The 19,587-nt window shown below is 35.2% G+C and overlaps 3 protein-coding genes across 5 annotated transcripts; 2 read left to right on the forward strand and 1 right to left on the reverse strand.

Moving 5' to 3' along the window:
- The first annotated feature begins 1,306 nt into the window (after nucleotides 1–1,306).
- On the forward strand, nucleotides 1,307–3,591 carry LOC127798821 (peptide methionine sulfoxide reductase B5-like). The gene is made up of 3 exons (XM_052332440.1): nucleotides 1,307–1,640; nucleotides 2,913–3,069; nucleotides 3,262–3,591. The coding sequence occupies exons 1-3, from the start codon at nucleotides 1,543–1,545 to the stop codon at nucleotides 3,427–3,429; spliced, it is 423 nt and encodes a 140-aa protein (XP_052188400.1). The 5' UTR covers nucleotides 1,307–1,542; the 3' UTR covers nucleotides 3,430–3,591.
- Nucleotides 3,592–5,077: 1,486 nt separating this feature from the next.
- LOC127798822 (uncharacterized) lies at nucleotides 5,078–5,848 on the reverse strand. Its single transcript, XM_052332441.1, has 3 exons — nucleotides 5,686–5,848; nucleotides 5,546–5,591; nucleotides 5,078–5,368 (listed from the first exon to the last, which is right to left on the reverse strand). The coding sequence occupies exons 1-3, from the start codon at nucleotides 5,815–5,817 to the stop codon at nucleotides 5,313–5,315; spliced, it is 234 nt and encodes a 77-aa protein (XP_052188401.1). The 5' UTR covers nucleotides 5,818–5,848; the 3' UTR covers nucleotides 5,078–5,312.
- Nucleotides 5,849–11,997: 6,149 nt separating this feature from the next.
- LOC127800202 (putative E3 ubiquitin-protein ligase RF298) lies at nucleotides 11,998–17,661 on the forward strand. Of its 3 annotated transcripts, none has more exons than XM_052334681.1 (4): nucleotides 11,998–12,118; nucleotides 12,403–12,448; nucleotides 12,731–14,923; nucleotides 16,811–17,661. In XM_052334681.1, exons 3-4 carry the CDS (start codon nucleotides 12,737–12,739, stop codon nucleotides 17,351–17,353), a joined length of 2,730 nt encoding a protein of 909 aa, XP_052190641.1. In that variant the 5' UTR covers nucleotides 11,998–12,118; nucleotides 12,403–12,448; nucleotides 12,731–12,736; the 3' UTR covers nucleotides 17,354–17,661. The 3 variants fall into 3 exon arrangements, with proteins under 3 accessions (XP_052190641.1, XP_052190644.1, XP_052190642.1); XM_052334682.1 differs by having other exon boundaries at nucleotides 12,012–12,116; nucleotides 12,387–12,448; XM_052334684.1 differs by lacking the exon at nucleotides 12,403–12,448.
- Nucleotides 17,662–19,587: the final 1,926 nt, after the last annotated feature.

The following is a 19,587-nucleotide window of genomic DNA, read 5'->3' on the forward strand; positions in this document are numbered from 1 at the left end:
ATTAAAAAAATATTATTTTAAGTCTTTGCTATGATAACCCATTAACATGTACACATATGCATCTGTTTTCACAACTAAACGCCACATTAGTAAGTCATATCAAATTACTTAATACCTAAATATAATATTTTGTCCTTTAATAATTAAAAAATTTAACATTTGATCCCTTAATAATTAAAAAAAATGACATCTGGTCCTTAATATGAAAAAAAAAATCAAATTTAATAAAAAAAACCTAAATTTCATATAAGGCCTAAAAATATTCAAAAAATGACATCAATTTCATAAAAAATATATAAAAAGTTTGTAAAATAACTAAAATAATGAAAAAATACCTAGATTTTATAAAAAAAAAACTACAAATTTCATAGGAAAGAGTTAAAAATATTCAAAAAAGATCTAGATTTCATAAAAGACCGAAATAAAACATATAAAATTAAATTTAGGTATTTTATGAAATATAGGTTTTTTTATTATTTTTAGGTCTTTTAATAAAATTTGCAGGTCTTTTTTTATAAATATTTGTAGGTTTTCTTTATGAAATTTTTATGTCTTTTGATGAAATTTAGATATTTTTAGGTTTGTTTTATGAAATTTAAGTATTTTTTTTGAATATTTTTAGTTTTTTTATGAAATTTGTATTTTTTTAATAAAATTTAGCTATTTTTTTTATTATTTTTAGGTTTTTATGAAAATTTTAGGTATTTTTTTGAATTTGTAACTCATTTTTATGAAATTTGTATATCTTTTTATAAAATTTATCTTTTTTATTATTTTTATGAAATTTTTAGGCCTTTTTTTTAAAAAATTTAGATCATTTTTTAATATTGTTGGGTCTTTATGAAATTTACTTTATTTTTTATTAAATTTAATTTTTTTATATCAACGGCTAAATATCAATTTTTTTAATTATTAAAAGATTAAATATTATATTTATATATTAAAATTAATTTGACATATCTCTTTGACACCACTTTTTTTACGAGACTTGTCATTTTACCTAACATAAATAACTGTTTTGTTTATTTTTAATTATGATAAGAATTTAAAATAATAATTTTTAATAATAAAATAATAAAATTTTAATATTTTATATTCTAAAAATTAAATATTATATATTTGAATTATGGAGCGAACATTGCATGTACTAAGCCTAAAATTAATTGTGTTAACACCAATATTATATATTTTTTATATTTTTATTAGAGCTTTTGCTTTTAATTTAATTAAGGAAACAACAATATTACGTTTCTATTTTTCGTCGTATTTTCATAAAAACATCGGAAGATGTAAAGGAATCAGACACGTATGACGTATCCAACCCAGTAGATTCCTGGCCTTGGGTATCCAAACCCGCTTCGCCGAACCAAACGACCTCATCGTCATCGAACCAAATTTCCGGCCACATTCATCCTCCCGGAGAATCCATATAAATTGACGAATCCCACCCCATAAATCAATTCCCAGAAGTCGCATCGGGGTCGCTTGATTCTGTAGCATCGCCATCGAATCCATAATTGCGGGGAGACTAGGCCGGAAGCCATGGCCGCCAAACCCGGTTCCGTTCACAAATCGGAGGAAGAGTGGCGGGCTATTCTCTCGCCGGAGCAGTTTCGAATCCTCCGCCAGAAAGGAACCGAGTAAGAACTGCAATCCATTCCTCGGATTTTGCTCTGAATTAATTTGTTTTGGTTATGATCTGTGCCTGTGCCGGTTGTGTCGTCTCTTGTGCTTTGTTCAGATTTCAGTTCAATTCTACGAGGTCCAGTACGGTATCTATACATTTGCTTCATGTATGTGTATGTGTATGTGTGTGTATATATCTGCAATTTGAATCAACAAATGTGTGAGATGGGTTTTGACTTTTGAGTTCGGAATCTGATGTTTTGAGCTAAAAACGATTTGGTTGGTGAGTTGTTCTTTTGGTGAGTTTGTTCTGTTTTTGAATGGTTAATGAAGTTTTGGGTGTTGATTTTGCAGTCTGTTTTTCGATCAACCAATTGATTCGTGATGTAATGAATGATCCTAGAGTCCAATTTTCTGTTGCCGAAGGCAGGAGAGAATTTGTTTTTGTAGGATATGGCGCTAGATAACAATGATTGTTGATTGAATCTATGTAGTCAACCCCGTCTAAAGGTATTAAAGCTACATATTGTGTTGTCGTTGCCGGAGATTACTGGATTGTATCAAGACAAGGTTTTTCTCTTTTTTCCCTTCAAGTCCTTGACCAAATGGAGAAGATTGTGAATGTGGAAGAACTTGTTTCTTCAACCTGTGTTCTTGGACTTTCATTTCCTTTTTTCTAGAGAATAGAAGCAAAGCCTTAAAAAATATACAATTTAAAGTTCAAAGCTTTTATGTTGTTTAGGACACATCAGAAAGAATTCAAACCTCCATGGTTGGGCCACAAAGAAGAATATAAAACAATGCTCTGAACTATTCTGGTAATGTTTTAGATGTGAAGAAGCAGCCCTTCAGTTTCCCTGTTGACATTTTCAAAATACTTGAAGCACATTGAATTAGATTACTACTAAGTAATTAACAAGTTAGCTCATTTATCTGCAATGCCTTCACTGCCCAGCTACAGCTTTTTTTTTTGCGGGGAGGGGGTTCTAAGGTTTCAAGTCATCTTTAATGTTGATAGATGGTTGTTTCTGGTCGTGATTTATGTCCAAAAACGGAGATTTAGTACGTTTATGGATATGGACATCAATGAATGTATGCAAGCATTTCTTCTTCCAGATTCTCGTTGACTTGTTGACGAGTTGTGTGGTTAATTTCATAAAATAAATGGGGAGCATCCTGTTTATCTTCGAATGATTACAAAAGCGCTTCCATAACTGCATTTAAGGAACCGAATCAATTGGAATGTGGTTGATTTGAGTTCTATCCTTGAAATTGATGTTTTACAGGCCAGGAGGCACTGGGGAATATGACAAGGTCTTCAGCGAAGGCATCTACAATTGTGCTGGTTGTGGCACTCCACTTTATAAATCTACCACCAAATTCAACTCTGGCTGTGGCTGGCCTGCTTTCTTCGAGGGTCTTCCCGGAGCCATTAATCGCTCTGTGAGTGTCAAATTCTGTACAACATACATGATACAATACAACATATCACTTATTCCATCTAATTTTGATTGACCAGCTTGAATTCACAAGTTAACCCTAGATAGCGGGACGAAGGTTTGATATACTGTTGCTATTATTCTTGCCTAAATTCACTCCTGTTTCTGAAATGAGAACTTTGATTTTTTTTTTCAGCCTGACCCGGATGGGAGGAGAACAGAAATTACTTGTGCGGCTTGTGGTGGTCATTTAGGCCATGTTTTCAAAGGCGAGGGCTTCCCGACGCCAACTGATGAGCGCCACTGCGTCAACAGCGTTTCGATCAAGTTTGTCCCACCCGAGACTTCATCTGCCTCGCTGTGAAAATCATCAGGAAGGTTTTAATCTGTTCTTCTGTTAGCTTAATAAACTTTAGTGTGGTTTGTAATGAAGTAGCAGTGTTGCATACAAGTTTGAGACTTGGTGTTTAGTATTCCTAAGCAATTTTAACTCTTTATCTACCGGCATCAAACAAAGCTTTACCTAGTCTTCTTCTTCGTTTTCTCATTCTGAGTTTACCATAGAAGCCTATTACATGGGACACCAATCATTGTATTCTATGTGGTTCGATCCAACAAGTTTCACGTTCAGTGTTCTAAAAATCGGTCTAGGCAGTCGTTGGCCGCCCTGAAATTGCCCTAGTCGGGCCTCCTAGGCGCCGGCCCGAGTAATTGGCCGGCTTGGGCGCCTAGTCGGCCCGCGCGCCTAGACGCCCAATTCGTTGGCTTTAAATATCAGCCACTTTTAGGGGTTTTTTTTGGCTAAATCATTAAATCGAACCTCTCAACATCTCCCCCTCTCACTCTCTTCTCAGCTCAACGCTGCTACCTCAATGTCGCCAAGCTTCATCGGCCCGCCAGTAGCTCACTGCTGTCGTTGCGTCCAGTTCCATCCTCGCCGCCAAGCTTCATCGTCATCGCCTCTTATCCATCGCGTCCTCCTAGTCCTCGTTGCCTCAGCGGTGTCGCCGCCCCTGTCCTTGTCGTTGAGCTCCATCTCCACCGCCGCAGGCTCCATCTCCGTCGTAACCTCTTTCTGGTATTGGAGCGTTTGTTGCGTTTCGGTAGGCTCCATCTCCGTCATAACCTCTTTCTCTCTCTTTCTGGTATTGGAGCGTTTGTTGCGTTTCAATTTCTGGTTTCTGTTTTTTGTTCTATTTTATTTTTCTTTTCTATTTATATAAAATTATTAGATTTATATTTAGTTTTTATTATTAATTATATATATTCTATAATATTTCCAAGAAAATAACATCAAGATGTTAATTATATATTATTAATTATATTGTCGTAGATCAATTTTTTGAACCTATAACTGATCTATAATAATTTGTTTTCTCATGCTTAATTCTATATTTCACTTGTCATTCCATTATTGTTGTATTATTAGTTTATGTTGCATTATTAATGCTTTTCAATTTTGATTTAATTAAAAAATAACATCAAATTACATCACAAAATTTAAAAAACAAAAAAAAAATACCAATTTTCTAGGCGTGCGGCCCCAGCTTAACGCCCGACTAGCGCCTTTTAAAACACTGTTCACGTTAAGTGTCCGCTATTTTAACACAACCCTCCTATTTATTCAAAGCTTGAAACCGGTTGGAGATAGGAATCTACAGCCAAAGTCATTTATTTAAAACAATCAGTGTATCATCATTTTAACTCCAAAATCAGATAAATTCAAGAAATTTTATATGATGAACTCTGGTTGCAATATTGGTCTTAAAGAAATTATCTGACATTTTCAGATTCACACAGTCCAATTGTCATTCTCATATCCTCAAAGAATCCCAGTGGAAAGAAGAGTGCAAACCAAAAAGAATCCCAGTGGACAAAGCATCAATGTCAAATAACTTTGAGATCATTAGTGCGTGAAAATCCAATAGTCCTCATTCAAAATGCAGGCAATATATCTAAGATGACCCAAATTGTTTGACACGAATTAGTTTTAAAATATTTTTTTAGTCTGCATTCACTAATAACATTACGAGTCCAAGTAAGGCTCGATAAAATTACGGGTCCAAATAAGAATCAGTACATAACTTTGTTAAACAATTCTTGACAAGATGAAAGTTATTATCTTCCTCAGCTCATTCAACAAATAGGCAAAAACAAACCAAGAACAGAGAATCACTTCTTTTTTCGGCAAATTAAAAAAGAAAAAAGAAAAACAGAGAATCACAATTTTTAGATTGCTAAAAATCCTCACTTTCTCCTGTCATTCTTCCTCCTTTCATTGCATTCCTTCAAGGCTTGAACTTCTGCCCAACAGAAAAAGGGGGAAATTCAGTAAATGGACAAATTACCAGATAAGAAACAAAATACCCAAAATCCAGATCCATGTTTGGAACACCCAAATGACAAATATATAAATATATCTATATATATATATATATCGTGTGTAATATGTATTGCTAAAGAAAGAAAGAGCAGCAGACCCATCTGGCAAGATTTCCAATTTCTGTTGGATTTGACAAGACAGTCCTGCAATGAATCAAGAAAACGAGATTTGGGTTTAGGGTTTTAGATGGACGCAAATGCGTCGGTGTATGGATATACGAACAGAATTTGAATATACCTGTAAAGATAGGTAGAGAGAAGCGCACTCGTTGAGCTGCCTCACGCTCTCGTCTTCCTCATCGGCGTCGCTCTGATGAACTGCCGGAGGCGGCTGGGGACCGGCGTCTGGCTTCGGTGGCGGTGGGTCCATGTGTATCCCGTAATTGAGGGACTTCAACGTCCATTAGGCCCATATATGGATTCGCTAATTTGCATTTATCTTTTATTTTCTTTTAAAATGCTATTTATACGTAAATTTTGTATACTTTTAATTTTGTAAAGTAATATCACTAATTTCATAGTGTCCAAAAAAATATAAAAATTTGTGCATAAATCTAACTAACATGAAGCAAAATACATCATGGAAGCAAAATACATCATGGACCTCTTTTTAATGTTGACATGAACATTGTCACTAGGCTAATTTTTACATGAGACAACTAAAATTTATTTCATGATATTTGATAAATCTAGTTGATATTTTTTTTTATTATAAGATATAAAATTATTTTTATTTTATCAATTGTTTATTATTGTGATTCTTGGAACTTAAACTTTAACTAGATTGGGATCCCGTGAGGTGTACAAGTAAGGGACATTGTTATTATTTAGCTTTATGAGGGAAGTTAAATTTATTTAATGAATGTCATTTCACCTGAGATTTTTGTTATTAACAAAAATTGTGGGGTTTAAAGAAAGTCAAAGAAATTTGTAAACTTTACTCACGTAATATATATATATTTTTTATAAGCGTTACTCTATTTAACAATAAATCTTATTGATGTAATATATGTCCACAAAACACAACAATACTTATTAATGGACGTAATAATTCTATTTCTTATGTCTGCAATGACAATTACTAAAGAAATTAAATAATAATGGAAAAAATAAAAGATAAATTATACTGTTAATGAATAAAGGGTGTTAAAATCAGAGTTTTTTTTGTAGTAATAACAGAAATGCAAATGAATGAAAGAATCTTCTAATGAGTGAAGTATTTGTGGTTTTTTCTCTAAAAGAGCACGTTAGCACTTCACTAATAATATGAAAAGGTTAAGGTTAAGGGAGTTGAGTTGGGATGAGTAAAGCCCATATGATGAATCAAAAGAGTTTTGAGCTTACCTAATTGGCAAGCCTTTGTACCATGCAAACATAGCACATTGCAAAAAGATTCTAAGTATGAAAATCCCACTTGGATTAAATAAGGAAATGAACACCAATCGAATCTCGACTTAAGTAAATACAAGCAAGACAATTGACTCGATCAATAAGGTATGGAATTTCTCAACGCACATCTTTCCTTCTTTGCCTCATCTTCTCAAAAATTTCAAAGTAAGCTACAATATTCTATTATCATACATAATTGGGATAAGCTCATTCAAAACTAGAGCTAGAAATGCATGATGGGTAGGCTTGTTGTGCTTTGGCCCTTTTGTATGCTCAATCAAAAATTCAAAATGAAATTCAACATTGAAGTTGATAAAGATTTGTATCAATTATCGAGACCTCAACAAGTTTTGCCCAAAAGATGACATTTCTCTTCCAAACATGGACATACTTACTTATCAACAAAGGTTCGAATGGGAATATAGGGAAGTCTACTTGACTCTGGAAGTGCTAGTTGAAATCTTCTCCATTTTGTCCCCAGTTCTTCACTTACAAAGGCTTTGTGGTAGCAGAATGTGATGTATCAAGTCTAACCACACAAGCACGAGTACACCTATTGTGATTCCCAAAATAAGAATCAAAATAGGGACAGGTAATCGTAAGAGGTCATACACCACTTTTAAAGATTTTGATTTGAAAAAAAAATTGATAACTTGTACTTCTATCATATCAAAACTCATTTCAAGCACAACATGAGCACGAGGCTAAGAGGTGGTTGAGCAACTCAAGTGAACTGCCCTACCTTATTACAACATAGGGACAAAAGGGAGACAGTTGTGAAAGCCACGCAATGCAATTTTACTTGACTAAGTCTCATGCTTGTTCGAGGATCGAGTTTACTCATTCCTGTAGAAAAAAAAAAAAGTTATAGAAGAGAGAAAGAGAGGGCACATGCTCATCAAAAAGAAAGCACATGCACATTATTGTCCATCAATCTACCAAAAAAAAGAAAGCATATCCAACCCCTACCCCCCCTATGATCTCATATTCTTGATATAGAAAGGAGATAACAATATACAAAGCATCAAATTGCAACTTGAGTGGATTCCCTTCTCCTTCCGCCCATGACTTGTAGCTTGGCCTGTTGACCCAATAGTTGGTTATGTAGCTGGTGAGCTTGGTTCATCAACTAAGTTAATCTAGTTGCACAAACAAATTCATACTAAGTTAGAATATCACGTATAGTAGTTTTTCTAGTAACACGAGTAGTTTTACTATCCAGTTTACGCTATTTATGCATAAAGCATGGGAAAGAATGCAAGATAACCTTAAGGAGTGGCAATAAACTCTTGATTGATCAACATGAATGAACTATGCTTAGACGCTTTGTAAAGTTGTATCAATCTATGAGAGAAGTTGATGGATGAGTAAGCTTCCCCTTCGATTCACAGAATATGATTTGGGTTTTAGTTTTGTTTCTACAAAATTTATGTCGAGAATATTTTATAATTTTCATTACAAAATTACATTTAGTAAATTACCTCATTAGAGATGAAATTGTGAACAAAAACAACAAGGTTAAACTAAAATAAAATTGATTGATTTCTTGTTAGTTAATTTTTTATTTTCAAATCGAGTTGCTTAGTAGGTTGATTTCCAATTTATTTAGTTGGATCAACTATAGATGGATGTGATTTTCAAAATACTGTTTATAATTCATGATTTAGTTATTATTTATTCATTTGGATTAGCTTGACTCTTTTTGAATGAATTGTTATCTAATGCCAACTTTGCTTTTTATGGGTAAATAAAGGTAAGGGGCCAAATTAGTATTTTATTTTTTGATACATTAACGGTTAAGTAACGGTCTTGATTTTATATAATTGTAGATTATAAATAAGTGATTTTTAACTCACTTATTAGAAATCAAACCCCTTTTTAGTTAACTCACCTATCTCGGAAAGATTGTTATCTAATAACAAACTTGCTTTTCACAAATAAATCAAGATAAAGAGTAATTTTAATATTTATATATTCTTTTATGAATCCCTAATGAGTGAAGTGCTTACGCCTCTTTCTCTAAAAGGGCATGTTAGCACTTTACTAATAATATGGAATGGTAAAGGGGATGAGTAGAGCCCGTAGAATGAATCAAAAGAGTTTCGAGCTTACTTGATTGATAGGCCTTTGTACCACACAAATGGAGCACATTGCAAAAAGATTATAAATATGAGAAGTCCCCATTGGATTGAATAAGAAAATAAACACCAACCTAATTTGACTTAAGTAAGTACAAGCAAGCCAATTGACTCGATCAAGAAGGTATGGAATTTCTCAACACACCTCTTTCCTTATTTGCCCTATCTTTCCAAAAAATTCATGCGTTCCACAAAAGGGGCAAAAAGTGGAGTCTTGGTCAAAGCAAGCTTCCCTGTTTTATTACCATACAAAATTGGGAAAAACTTATTCGAAACTAGAGCTAGAAACGCATGATAGGTAGGCTTGTTGTGCTTTGGCCCTTTTATAGGCCTAATTAAAATTTCAAAAAGAAATTGAACCTCAGAGCTGAGAAAGATTTGTATCAACTACTGCTGAGACCTTAACAAGTCCTACCCAAAGAATGACTTTTCTCTACCAAACATGGACATGCTTACTCATCAACAAGGGTGAGAAAGATTTGTATCAACTATTGAGACCTTAACAAGTCCTACCCAAAGAATGGCTTTTCTCTACCAAACATGGACATGCTTACTCATCAACAAGGGTTCAAATGGGAACGCAAGGAAGTCTACTTGACTCTAGAAATGCTAGTTGAAATCTTTTTCATTTTGTCCCCAATTCTTCGCCTATAGAGTCTTTGTGATAACTGAATGTGATATGTCAAGTCTAACCACACAATCACGAGTCTAAGTATTGTGATTTTCAAAACAGGAATCAAAATAGGGACATGCAATAGTAAGAAGTCATATACCACTTTTAAGGATTTCAATTTGGAAAAAGAATTGATAACTTGCACTTCTGCTATATCAAAATTCATTTCAATAACGTCATAAGCATGAGGCTAAGGGGTGGTTGACCAACTCAAGCGAATCGTCCTACCTTACTTACTACAACATAGGGACAAAAGAGAGACGGTTGTGAGCATCAAACCAAGCAACTTAATTTTTCTTGACTAAGTCTCATGCACGTCCAATGAGGGAGTTTGCTTATTCCTATAATAAAAAAAAAGAGTTGCAAAAAAAGAAAAAGAAAAAAAAAAGCACGTGCTTGTCCTGTGCTTGCCAAAGGGAAACACAAGCACATTGTTATCCATCAACCTACAAAAAAAAAAAAAAATTAGCAACCCTTACCCCTTATGATCTCATCTTCTTGATGTAGAAATGGGTCGATAGTGTAGAAATCATCAAATTGCAGCTTTCGAGTAGAATCCCCTCTCTTTTAGCCCATGACTTATAGCTTAACTCGTTGACATAGTAGTTGGTTATGCAGTTGGTGAGGTTAGTTCATCAGTTGAATTAATCCAGTTGCACGAGTAAATTCATACTGAGTTGGAGTATAAGTATAGTAGTTTCTCTAGTAGCATGAGTAGTTATACTACCCAATTTACTCTATTAATGCATGAAGCGTGGGAAAGAATGTAAGATAACTTTAAAGAGTGGCGACAAACTCTTGATTGATAAACATGAGAGACTTGTGCTTAGATACTTTGTAAAACTGCATCGATCTACGAAAGGAGCTGGTGGATGAGTAGGCTTTCCTTTCAATTCATGGAATGTGTTCTGGGTTTTAGTTTTGTTTCTAAAAAAATTATGTCGAGAAGGTTTTATAATTTCTCATTACAAAATTGCATTTAGTAAATTACCTCATTAGAGATGAAATTGTGGACAAAAATATAAGGTTAAACGGTAATAAAATTGATTGATTTCTTGCTAATTAATTTGTTATTTCCAAATCAAGCTGCTTTGTCAGTTAATTTCCAATTTATTTAGTTAGATCAACTATAGATGGATATGATTTTCAAAATACTATTTATAATTTATAATTTAGTGAAAATGTGTTCATTTGAATTAGCTGAACTTTTTGGATGAATTGTTACCTAATATCAGCCTTACTTTTTATGGGTAAATCAAGGTAAGGGATGAAATTTGAATTTTAATTTGATACATTAAGAGTTGTTCCTTCCTGTCCAAAAAAGGGCGATTGAAGGCGGGATCGTAACGGCAGGGCGCAGACTCCGGCGATGGGTTCGTCTGGGGGGTGATTGACACTTGCAAGCACTCCGACGCTCGAGTGAGTAAGAGAATAAGAAAATGATAGTGTATCAGTAGGTCAGAGTTCAGAACATACATTCGCTCTAAGAAGAGTTGACTGATATAGGAGGAGGAGATGTTCTCTTGCATGCATGCGTCGTAAATTTGCAGGTGATGGATTTGACTATCCGGCACTGGTGAAGATTCTCAGATGGTAGCATGATGGCAACGTGACCCTCATTAATGTGGATGTGATCCACCATTAATGAGGATGTGATCTGAAGCCGCCGCACGGATATCCATCGATGGTTGCAATGATGTCTTGACAAGCTGGCGCTGAGTCGAGGTTGGGCCCAGAGGGAGGACCAAGATTGAGCCCAAGGAGAGAATAAAGATTGGGCCTAAAGAGAAGGTCGAGATTGGGCCTAGATGGTCCAACAGTTAAATAACGACATTGATTTTATATAATTGTAAATTATGAATAAGTGATTTTTAACTCACTTATTAAAAGTCAAATCTTTTTCAGTTAACTCGTTTATCTCAAATAAATTGTTATCTAACAACGAACTTGCTTTTCACGTATAAATTAAAATAAAGAGTGATTTAAACATTGATCTTTTAATACATAAATAATTAAATAATAAAAGAGTTTGACCTATACATTGCTCATGACAAATCAATAAAAACTCATAAATTAAAAAACTTGATTGAGTCGGGGTGAAATTGGTATTTCACTTTTGAACATATAACTAGATGCCCTCAAATTAGAAAAATATGTCAATTTCCTACCCAATAAAGTGTGAAAAAAAAGAATAAATATAGTGATTTAAAAGCAAAATTCCTCTCATACCACAGGGTGCCAGAGTGGACACCTGGTCCATCTAACCATGGTTAACAGCCCAACAGGTAACCATGGTAGACTATGGAAATAAAAATAAAAGGAAAATCATTCGACAAATAAGAGGAATAGAAAGGACATCCAATGCTCCAAGAAGAGAGAACAACAGACAGAGAACTGCCGTTTCTCTCTTAACCCCTCCGATGATCCAAGATTTCTGAAATCTTGATCTCTTCAACTATAACTCGAATCGGGTATGTCTCGATCAATCGATTCTAACAATGAATCTAAATTTTTCTCACCTCTTTTGGGGATCTTTTGGATATAAACGCGTAATCTTCTACGTTATTTTTTGGGATTTTTTCTGTATATCGATTATTTGATTGGTTAGATAACAAGGATTGATTGAAAAATTTAATGGGTATGTCGTGAACAGATTGGTTATTAGATTTTTATTTTTATTTTTTTGGGATTCCTATTTTTCCTTTTATAATTTATGATTTTCTGTTGGATGATTATTTTGGGTGTTCTTGTGCAGAAAGCTTAATCAATTTAGATCGATTCCTGTTCTAAGACAAGCGCAGGTATGATCTCCGAGTCAGTGTTGAATGATATGGACAATGAGATGGTTCATTGCTTGATTTGCGGTTCAGTATTAGTAGCTGGTTTATCGAGCTGGATACTGGATAGTGATCTTGGAAACAATAAACTTGATTTATTTTATTTATTGTGGTGCTAGTTAGATGGGTCAATTGTGTTTTTACTGCATTATTGTAGAAATATGTGCAACTGTATTTAGGTATATAAAATAGTATATGTAGTCAATGAATTTGGATGAAGGCATTGAAGGATGCTTTATCTTGCAGCATAGCATGGCTTCAATGGTTGCAAAGGCCAGTAGCACTGCCAGTCAAGTATTGCCTGTTATGCCAGTCCAAGAGAAAGGAAGTAGGAATAAGAGAAAATTCCGAGCCGATCCTCCCCTTGGGGATCCAAATAAGACTCTCTCTTTGACTCAAAGTGAGTGTGCAAGTTATGAATTCTCAGCTGAGAAATTTGAAGCTACCCCAATCCATGGACATCCGAGTGGGTGTGAGATGTGTAGTGTTAGCCAAGATCATTCAGATGCTTTGAAACTTGACCTTGGATTGTCCCCTGCATTGGGGTCATCTGAGATGTGTCCAAGCCGGTCTGAAGAGGAAACCGAGGCAGCAGATGGCTTCCATGATGCTGATTGGAGCGACCTTACAGAATCCCAGCTTGAAGAACTTGTTTTGAGCAACTTGGACACAATTTTCAAGAGTGCTATTAGAAAAATTGTTGCTTGTGGTTTCAGCGAAGAAGTTGCTACGAAGGCTGTTTTGAGGTCTGGGCTTTGTTATGGTTGCAAAGACACTGTGTCAAATATAGTGGACAACACTCTGGCATTTCTTAGAAGTGGCCAAGAGTTTGATCCATCAAGGGAGCATTGCTTTGAGGATTTACAGCAGATGGAGAAGTACATATTGGCAGAGCTGGTTTGTGTTCTTCAAGAGGTTAGGCCTTTCTTCAGCACAGGAGATGCAATGTGGTGCTTGTTGATATGTGATATGAATGTCTCGCATGCTTGTGCAATGGATTGTGAGTCCTTGAGTGGCTTAGCTGGAGACGGGGTTCCCAGTTGGAACAATTCTGTTCCCACCCAGTCCCAGTCGAGAACAGAGACAAAAAATTCTGAACTCAGTCTGCCAAGTCCCTGCAAACCAAGTCCTTCCGTTGCTTGTGCTCATACTTGTCAATGTGAGACAGCTGCCATGCCTTCAATTCCTTTTGTTCATAGTTCCCAGTCTGAGACACCCACTGTCCCAGTGTTTCCAAACCTTATAAAACAAAAGAATTCCTTTGTTCTAAATGGACTTGTTCCAGAAAAACTGACCTCGATACCTGCTTCTGATGGTGTGGATAAATCATTTGGTGCTGTAGGAACAATGCAATCTCATGCACCTGAAGAAAAGTTTGCAGGTAGTAGAAAGATTTCTGGTATTAGCAAGAGAGAATATATTCTACGACAGAAGTCACTTCATCTAGAGAAAAGCTACCGTACCTACGGTTCTAAAGGATCTTCCAGAGCTGGAAAAGTAAGCAGTTTGGGTGGTCTAATTTTGGATAAGAAACTAAAATCTCTTTCAGATTCTCCAGGTATTAATGTTAAAAGTGCTTCCCTGAAGCTAAGACAAACAATGGGAATTGATGTGCCTCAAGACAATGTAAACCATACTTCATCAACTAATGTTGTTGGACTTTCCTCGCCTGAGGTATTGAACTTGGAGACAGTAAATACTCTTTCCACCTTGCCTAAAACCAGTGTCCCATCTACAATACCTACAGCCAGCACACCAACGTCTTTATCAGCTGCTGATACTGAGCTTTCACTTTCACTTGCTACAAAAGGCAATTCTGATTCATCATCCATCAGCAGCAATGTGGAAACTCCTAATTGTAGTTATGCCAGGGTACCATATGATAAGTTGCTGGGACAGTGTTTCCCGCAGGTCAAGAAAGATGAAATGATGTTGAAGTTGGTTTCAAGAGTGCGGGAACTGCAAAATCAGCTGCAGGAGTGGACGGAGTGGGCCAACCAGAAGGTTATGCAGGCTGCCAGAAGGCTAAGTAAGGACAAAGCTGAACTTAAGACTCTGAGGCAAGAGAAAGAAGAGGTAGAACGGCTTAAAAAAGAGAAGCAAACTTTGGAGGAAAACACCATGAAGAAGCTTTCTGAGATGGAGAATGCCTTGTGTAAAGCCAGTGGCCAGGTTGAGGGAGCTAATGCTGCTGTTCGGAGACTTGAGGTGGAGAATGCTGCATTAAGGCAAGAGATGGAAGGTGCTAAATTACAAGCTGCACAGTCAGCTGCAAGTTGCCAGGAGGTGTTGATGAGGGAGAAGAAGACATTGATGAAATTTCAGTCATGGCAGAAGCAGAAGACCTTGTTTCAGGAGGAACTGGCAGCTGAAAAGCGCAAGCTGTCACAGCTGCAGCAGCAACTGGAACATGCTAAAGATCTACATGATCAGCTTGAGGTATGTTTAATGGTTATATATAACTGAATTCTAGATTATACTTACATATACATTACACTTTTTCTCTATTTCATTGATCCAGAATAACTCAAGATAACTTCTTAATATAATCTGCTGCATTGTTTTGTGCAGCTTATTTCCAAACATGCATACTTTAAGATAGAGGGATAGGGTCAGTCTTTAAATCCTTTTTAAATGTCTGGTTGAGTTTATTTTTGGGTTTGGGCATTTTTTTTAATTGAGTTTTATTGTTGTTTCTACCACATAAGTGTTGCCTGCTGCTTTTATATTGAGAGGCATCATATCAACTTAGCGAGCATATTCAATATGGTGGAGGTACCCTGATAGGGGTAAATATGGCAAAAGTGATATTTACATTGACAGCCTGGAGTCGTGTAACATATCGGTTTCTTGAGTTGATTTATATTTCAAGAAATGTACTTGCATTTTATGAGATATAATTGGATTACTTGAGTCTTACTGACAAGTAACTTGTTAGAGAAAATTTGCTTACAAAGGCTTGCAACATACACACATAGGGTACCTGTAAGTTCTTCTTAAGATATAACTTTGCTATTAATAATAACTAAAAGAGTGAAAAATGAGACCGAAAGATGATTGAGATTTTTTTTTTTTTGGGTGGGGGGGTGGGGAGGGGGGAGGGGCAGGGAAACAAGGTATTTTCTTTATTGATATTCTAATGTTGTTGTTAGCAACTTTGTTTCCTTAGGATATGCAGGCATCTCAGCAAAAATTAAATTTTTATCTCTTATTTTTTCCCTCCCCATCAGCTTTATATATTGGCGTTTAAGGCTCTGCTATACTCTTAGTGGAAGGGTGAGGCAGAAGAACTGAAAACGGGAAATGTAAGTGATGAATGCTTGGTATTAGCTAGTAATGAGAAAAGATATAACACATTAGAGAACAATTGCAAGAAATGTTAAATCTTAGAGAAGTGTTTGAAGTACATTACCAATTTGTCTATGTTTATTTCCACCTTATTTTCTCTGCAACCTGAACAGTTATTGCACAGTCCAATATTATGCAAGCACATCTTTGAGCTAATTTAGTTGCTTCTAGCTTGGTCTGAATGTTGCATGCATCTGCACATAGTGGTGACAAGAATTTGGATTTGAAGAAGTGATTAAGAGGGATTGGTCTATCCATTCCAATTAGGAAAGTGTTGGGGGCTTCTTTCCATTATTGAAGTATCACTTTCTTTCTCTCCCCATGGTCTTGTTTCTGTTGGTTTTGGGGGTTGCTGGTAGGAAATAAAGACTTCATAAGGTCAACTTCTTTAAAGTGAAAAACCATCTTGTCATTTAAAAGATTATAACGTTCTCTTTCATTTTTCCATGTGATACTGATACTGTTCAAGTTTATGGATGCATTCATACCTAAGGATGCTTTTGTTCTTTACTTGTGGACAGCTATTTCTTTCAAGTCTCAGTTGGTTCCTGTGCATTTTAAGACTACTTGGCCCCTAGATCTACATATTTCTCTAAGCAAATTCAATATTTTGCAATTTGTTGGGGATGAGAATGCACTGCAGAAAGATAACTTTTAACCTCTACGGGTTATCTTTCTTTAACATGCTGGGATGATATTTCAAATATGAAGTATTTTTTCTTGGCAAAGAAAATGGTTTTCAAAACTGTGCCGATGCAAAAGTTGATGATAAGGGTGCGATTAAGATCTTAATAGAAGGGAGAATTGTGTTATGATGCAAAGAATTTAATAGAACGACGAATGGTGTTGTGATGCACATTGTTAAAACTTTGTAAAAAATTGCCTTTTTCTGCCTCCCACTCTCTGAACTGCTGTTCTGACAATATGGCGGGAGTCTCTTCCCGGGTATTTTCTCATTTGAATATTCAAATGTCACAGGCTAGATGGAAGCAGGAAGAAAAGGCGAAGGGAGAACTACTTACCCAGGCCAGTTCAGTAAGAAAAGAAAAGGAACAAATTGAAGCTTCAGCTAAATCAAAAGGGGATGCAATCAAATCTAAAGCAGAAGCCAATCTGCAGAAGTGCAAAGATGATATTAAGAAGCTTGAGAAAGAAATCTCCCAATTGAGATCGCAGACTGACTCCTCCAAAATAGCTGCTTTAAGAAGAGGCATAGATGGAAGCTATGCTAGCAGGCTGACTTACATTAGAAATTCCCCGTCTCCTAAAGATCCCCCGGTGCCTTATATCCCTGGAATAGTGGCAAAAGTTCAGGAATACTCTGGGACGGGAGGTGTGAAACGTGAACGGGAGTGCGTGATGTGCCTTTCTGAGGAGATGTCGGTGGTTTTTCTCCCGTGCGCTCATCAGGTAGTCTGCACAATGTGCAATGAACTCCATGAAAAACAGGGAATGAAGGACTGCCCTTCATGTAGGAGCCCCATCCAAAGGCGAATTCCTGTACGCTATGCTCGCTCTTAGCCTTATCCCCTGCCTGAGTTGAGTGTGCTAAACCACAATTTGTGGGTTTCCTTTGAAGTGAATAATGTGTTTGTTTTACACCTTTCAATTGTTTAAACTTGAAAGAACTGAAATGCCTTGACTCAGAAAAGGATGTGCCTTAAACATGGGATTATCTACGGCGGTTCTTGGCTTCTCATAAATAAACACAAGCTTTCTCCTGTTTGAGAAATCCCATAATCTGCTCGTTCTCTATAAACAGTTCACTAGTAAGCCTGAGGTTGTACCGTGTTTTGTTTGCTTCATGGTTTACGCGTTGCATTCCCTCTTGTAGCCGACTGTTCCTCTTCTTACTGATATTCTTTGCTCCGTGAAGGTCAAGTATTATATAACCGATTCTTTGAGTCTAATGTTGCCACTGTGTTTTCCAAGATGCTCGAATTGTTTCTTTCTTTTGTGGTTTTTCTTGCAACTCTAGGCCCTTTTCATGGATTTGATGTAGCTTTGTTGCCGCACCACATTTTTAGATTGATCCTGTTCTTGGTTCGGGTTGTGTAACCAAGAACAAGATAAGGTTTGCTTTAGAAAAACAAGGTAAGGCTGCTTACAATGCAAATTCAATTTTCGCCGTCTCTCTCAGAGGGAGTATTTATGTACGGAGATGTTCTTTCTGTTAGTGGTTCTCCCCATTTAAGGCTTTGGAGCAAAACTTGCCAACAGCTTGAAATGCTAGAGAACCTTTGTAAATTGAAACTTGAACTACTTGGCGCCGTGTTTGGTCAACTAATATAATTTCACATATTAGAGTGCATGGCCCAGGAAAACTGGGCTTGGAGAGGCCCAGCTCGTGCTTGAGTTGGGTTGGGCTCAGTCCTTCCAATTTACATATTTATCTATTTTATATAATTAATTTTAAGAGCTGTTCCTTATGTTTCATTTTTTAATTTTAAATTTTAAATTTATTTTTAATTTTATATTTTAACACGACTGTTTTAAGATTGTTGAAAATATATTCTTTTTGTTTGTAATGTTTTTCGTATCTTAAAAATTTTGATCGTGTTTGTAGTGAAAACATTTAAAATGATTTTTTGTTTTTTGAGTTTTTTTATAATTTTTTTTATTTTTAAAAATATAAAATAAATACATTTTTATTATTTTAAAAAAATTAAAAATTAAAAACCATCTGAAAATAATAAATAAAACAGGATCCTTTAATTTTTAATGTTTGGATAATAAAAGGAAGAAATAGGTATGTTTTTATCATTATTTTTTAATTAAAGAATCAAAATAATTCTGGTTAGAATCCTATGTCCTCTTTATCTTTTGATTTATTATTATTAATATTATAATTTTGTGATGGGTAAACTGCCATAAATCCCAAGGAAATTTGCTATTATTATGTTGTTGAAAAAGAAAGGACAGTGGCGGATATGCATATGATAATATCCGAACAGGTCTGCTATGTTATTCATTGGTAGGCAACATAGCAAGTGCCTACTAGTGAGGGGGGCGTGGGCCCCATGCACGTGGGGCCCACATTTGCATATGGCCCCCATGTGAATGGGCCCACGCCTCTCTCACTGGCGGACACCTGTTATGTTGCCCGCCAGTGATAACATAACAAGATTGAATATTCGAATTCCAAAGAGATCGAGATCACAATTCCCTTCTGTGTCCCAAATCGGAGCCACGTGGCACCCTTCCATCACTCACTTAGTGGGATCGACGTTACGCTTTTCTGTTGCAGAGTTTGATTAGTCACTACTTTTAATCTAAAATACTTTTTATTGTTCTTTAAATTACGCAATTGTTTCAATTTTTTCTTTATCAAATTGTTCTTTATTTTTTTAATATAAAAATTAGTGTTCAGTCATGCAATGCAGAAAGGTGTAATCATAATAAATTTAAAAATTAAACTTTAATTAGTATTAAAAAATTTATGCATTAGTAATTATTAATTACTAATGCATTGAAAAAATTATTATTAAATTTAAAGTAATTATTAATTATTGTTACTTTTAGTAATAATAATTTAATTATTATTAATGCAAGTTTTGAGAGAAAAATTTTTATTTATAGATTATCAGACTTTTAATAATAATAATATAAAGATATAGAGATAAAGATAATTTAATTATTATTAATGTAAGTTTTGGGAGAAAAAATTCTTTGACAGATTATCCTTATTTAATATACACATAATAATGCATTGAAAAACTCATGCATTGAAAAATTTATTATTAATTTTATAATAA

Source organism: Diospyros lotus, chromosome 4 (assembly GCF_014633365.1).
Source record: "Diospyros lotus cultivar Yz01 chromosome 4, ASM1463336v1, whole genome shotgun sequence".
NCBI lineage: Eukaryota > Viridiplantae > Streptophyta > Magnoliopsida > Ericales > Ebenaceae > Diospyros > Diospyros lotus.

Excerpts from the sequence above, each read along its gene's own strand:
- LOC127798821 (XM_052332440.1), top strand. The coding sequence starts at position 1,543 with ATGGCCGCCAAACCCGGTTCCGTTCACAAATCGGAGGAAGAGTGGCGG. Across the intron at positions 1,641-2,912 it reads CTCCGCCAGAAAGGAACCGA|GCCAGGAGGCACTGGGGAAT; the intron begins GTAAGAACTGCA and ends GATGTTTTACAG. Across the intron at positions 3,070-3,261 it reads CCGGAGCCATTAATCGCTCT|CCTGACCCGGATGGGAGGAG; the intron begins GTGAGTGTCAAA and ends TTTTTTTTTCAG.
- LOC127798822 (XM_052332441.1), bottom strand. The coding sequence starts at position 5,817 with ATGGACCCACCGCCACCGAAGCCAGACGCCGGTCCCCAGCCGCCTCCG. Across the intron at positions 5,592-5,685 it reads CTCTCTACCTATCTTTACAG|GACTGTCTTGTCAAATCCAA; the intron begins GTATATTCAAAT and ends GATTCATTGCAG. Across the intron at positions 5,369-5,545 it reads TTGGAAATCTTGCCAGATGG|AAGTTCAAGCCTTGAAGGAA; the intron begins GTCTGCTGCTCT and ends TCTGTTGGGCAG.
- LOC127800202 (XM_052334681.1), top strand. The coding sequence starts at position 12,737 with ATGGCTTCAATGGTTGCAAAGGCCAGTAGCACTGCCAGTCAAGTATTG. Across the intron at positions 14,924-16,810 it reads ATCTACATGATCAGCTTGAG|GCTAGATGGAAGCAGGAAGA; the intron begins GTATGTTTAATG and ends CAAATGTCACAG.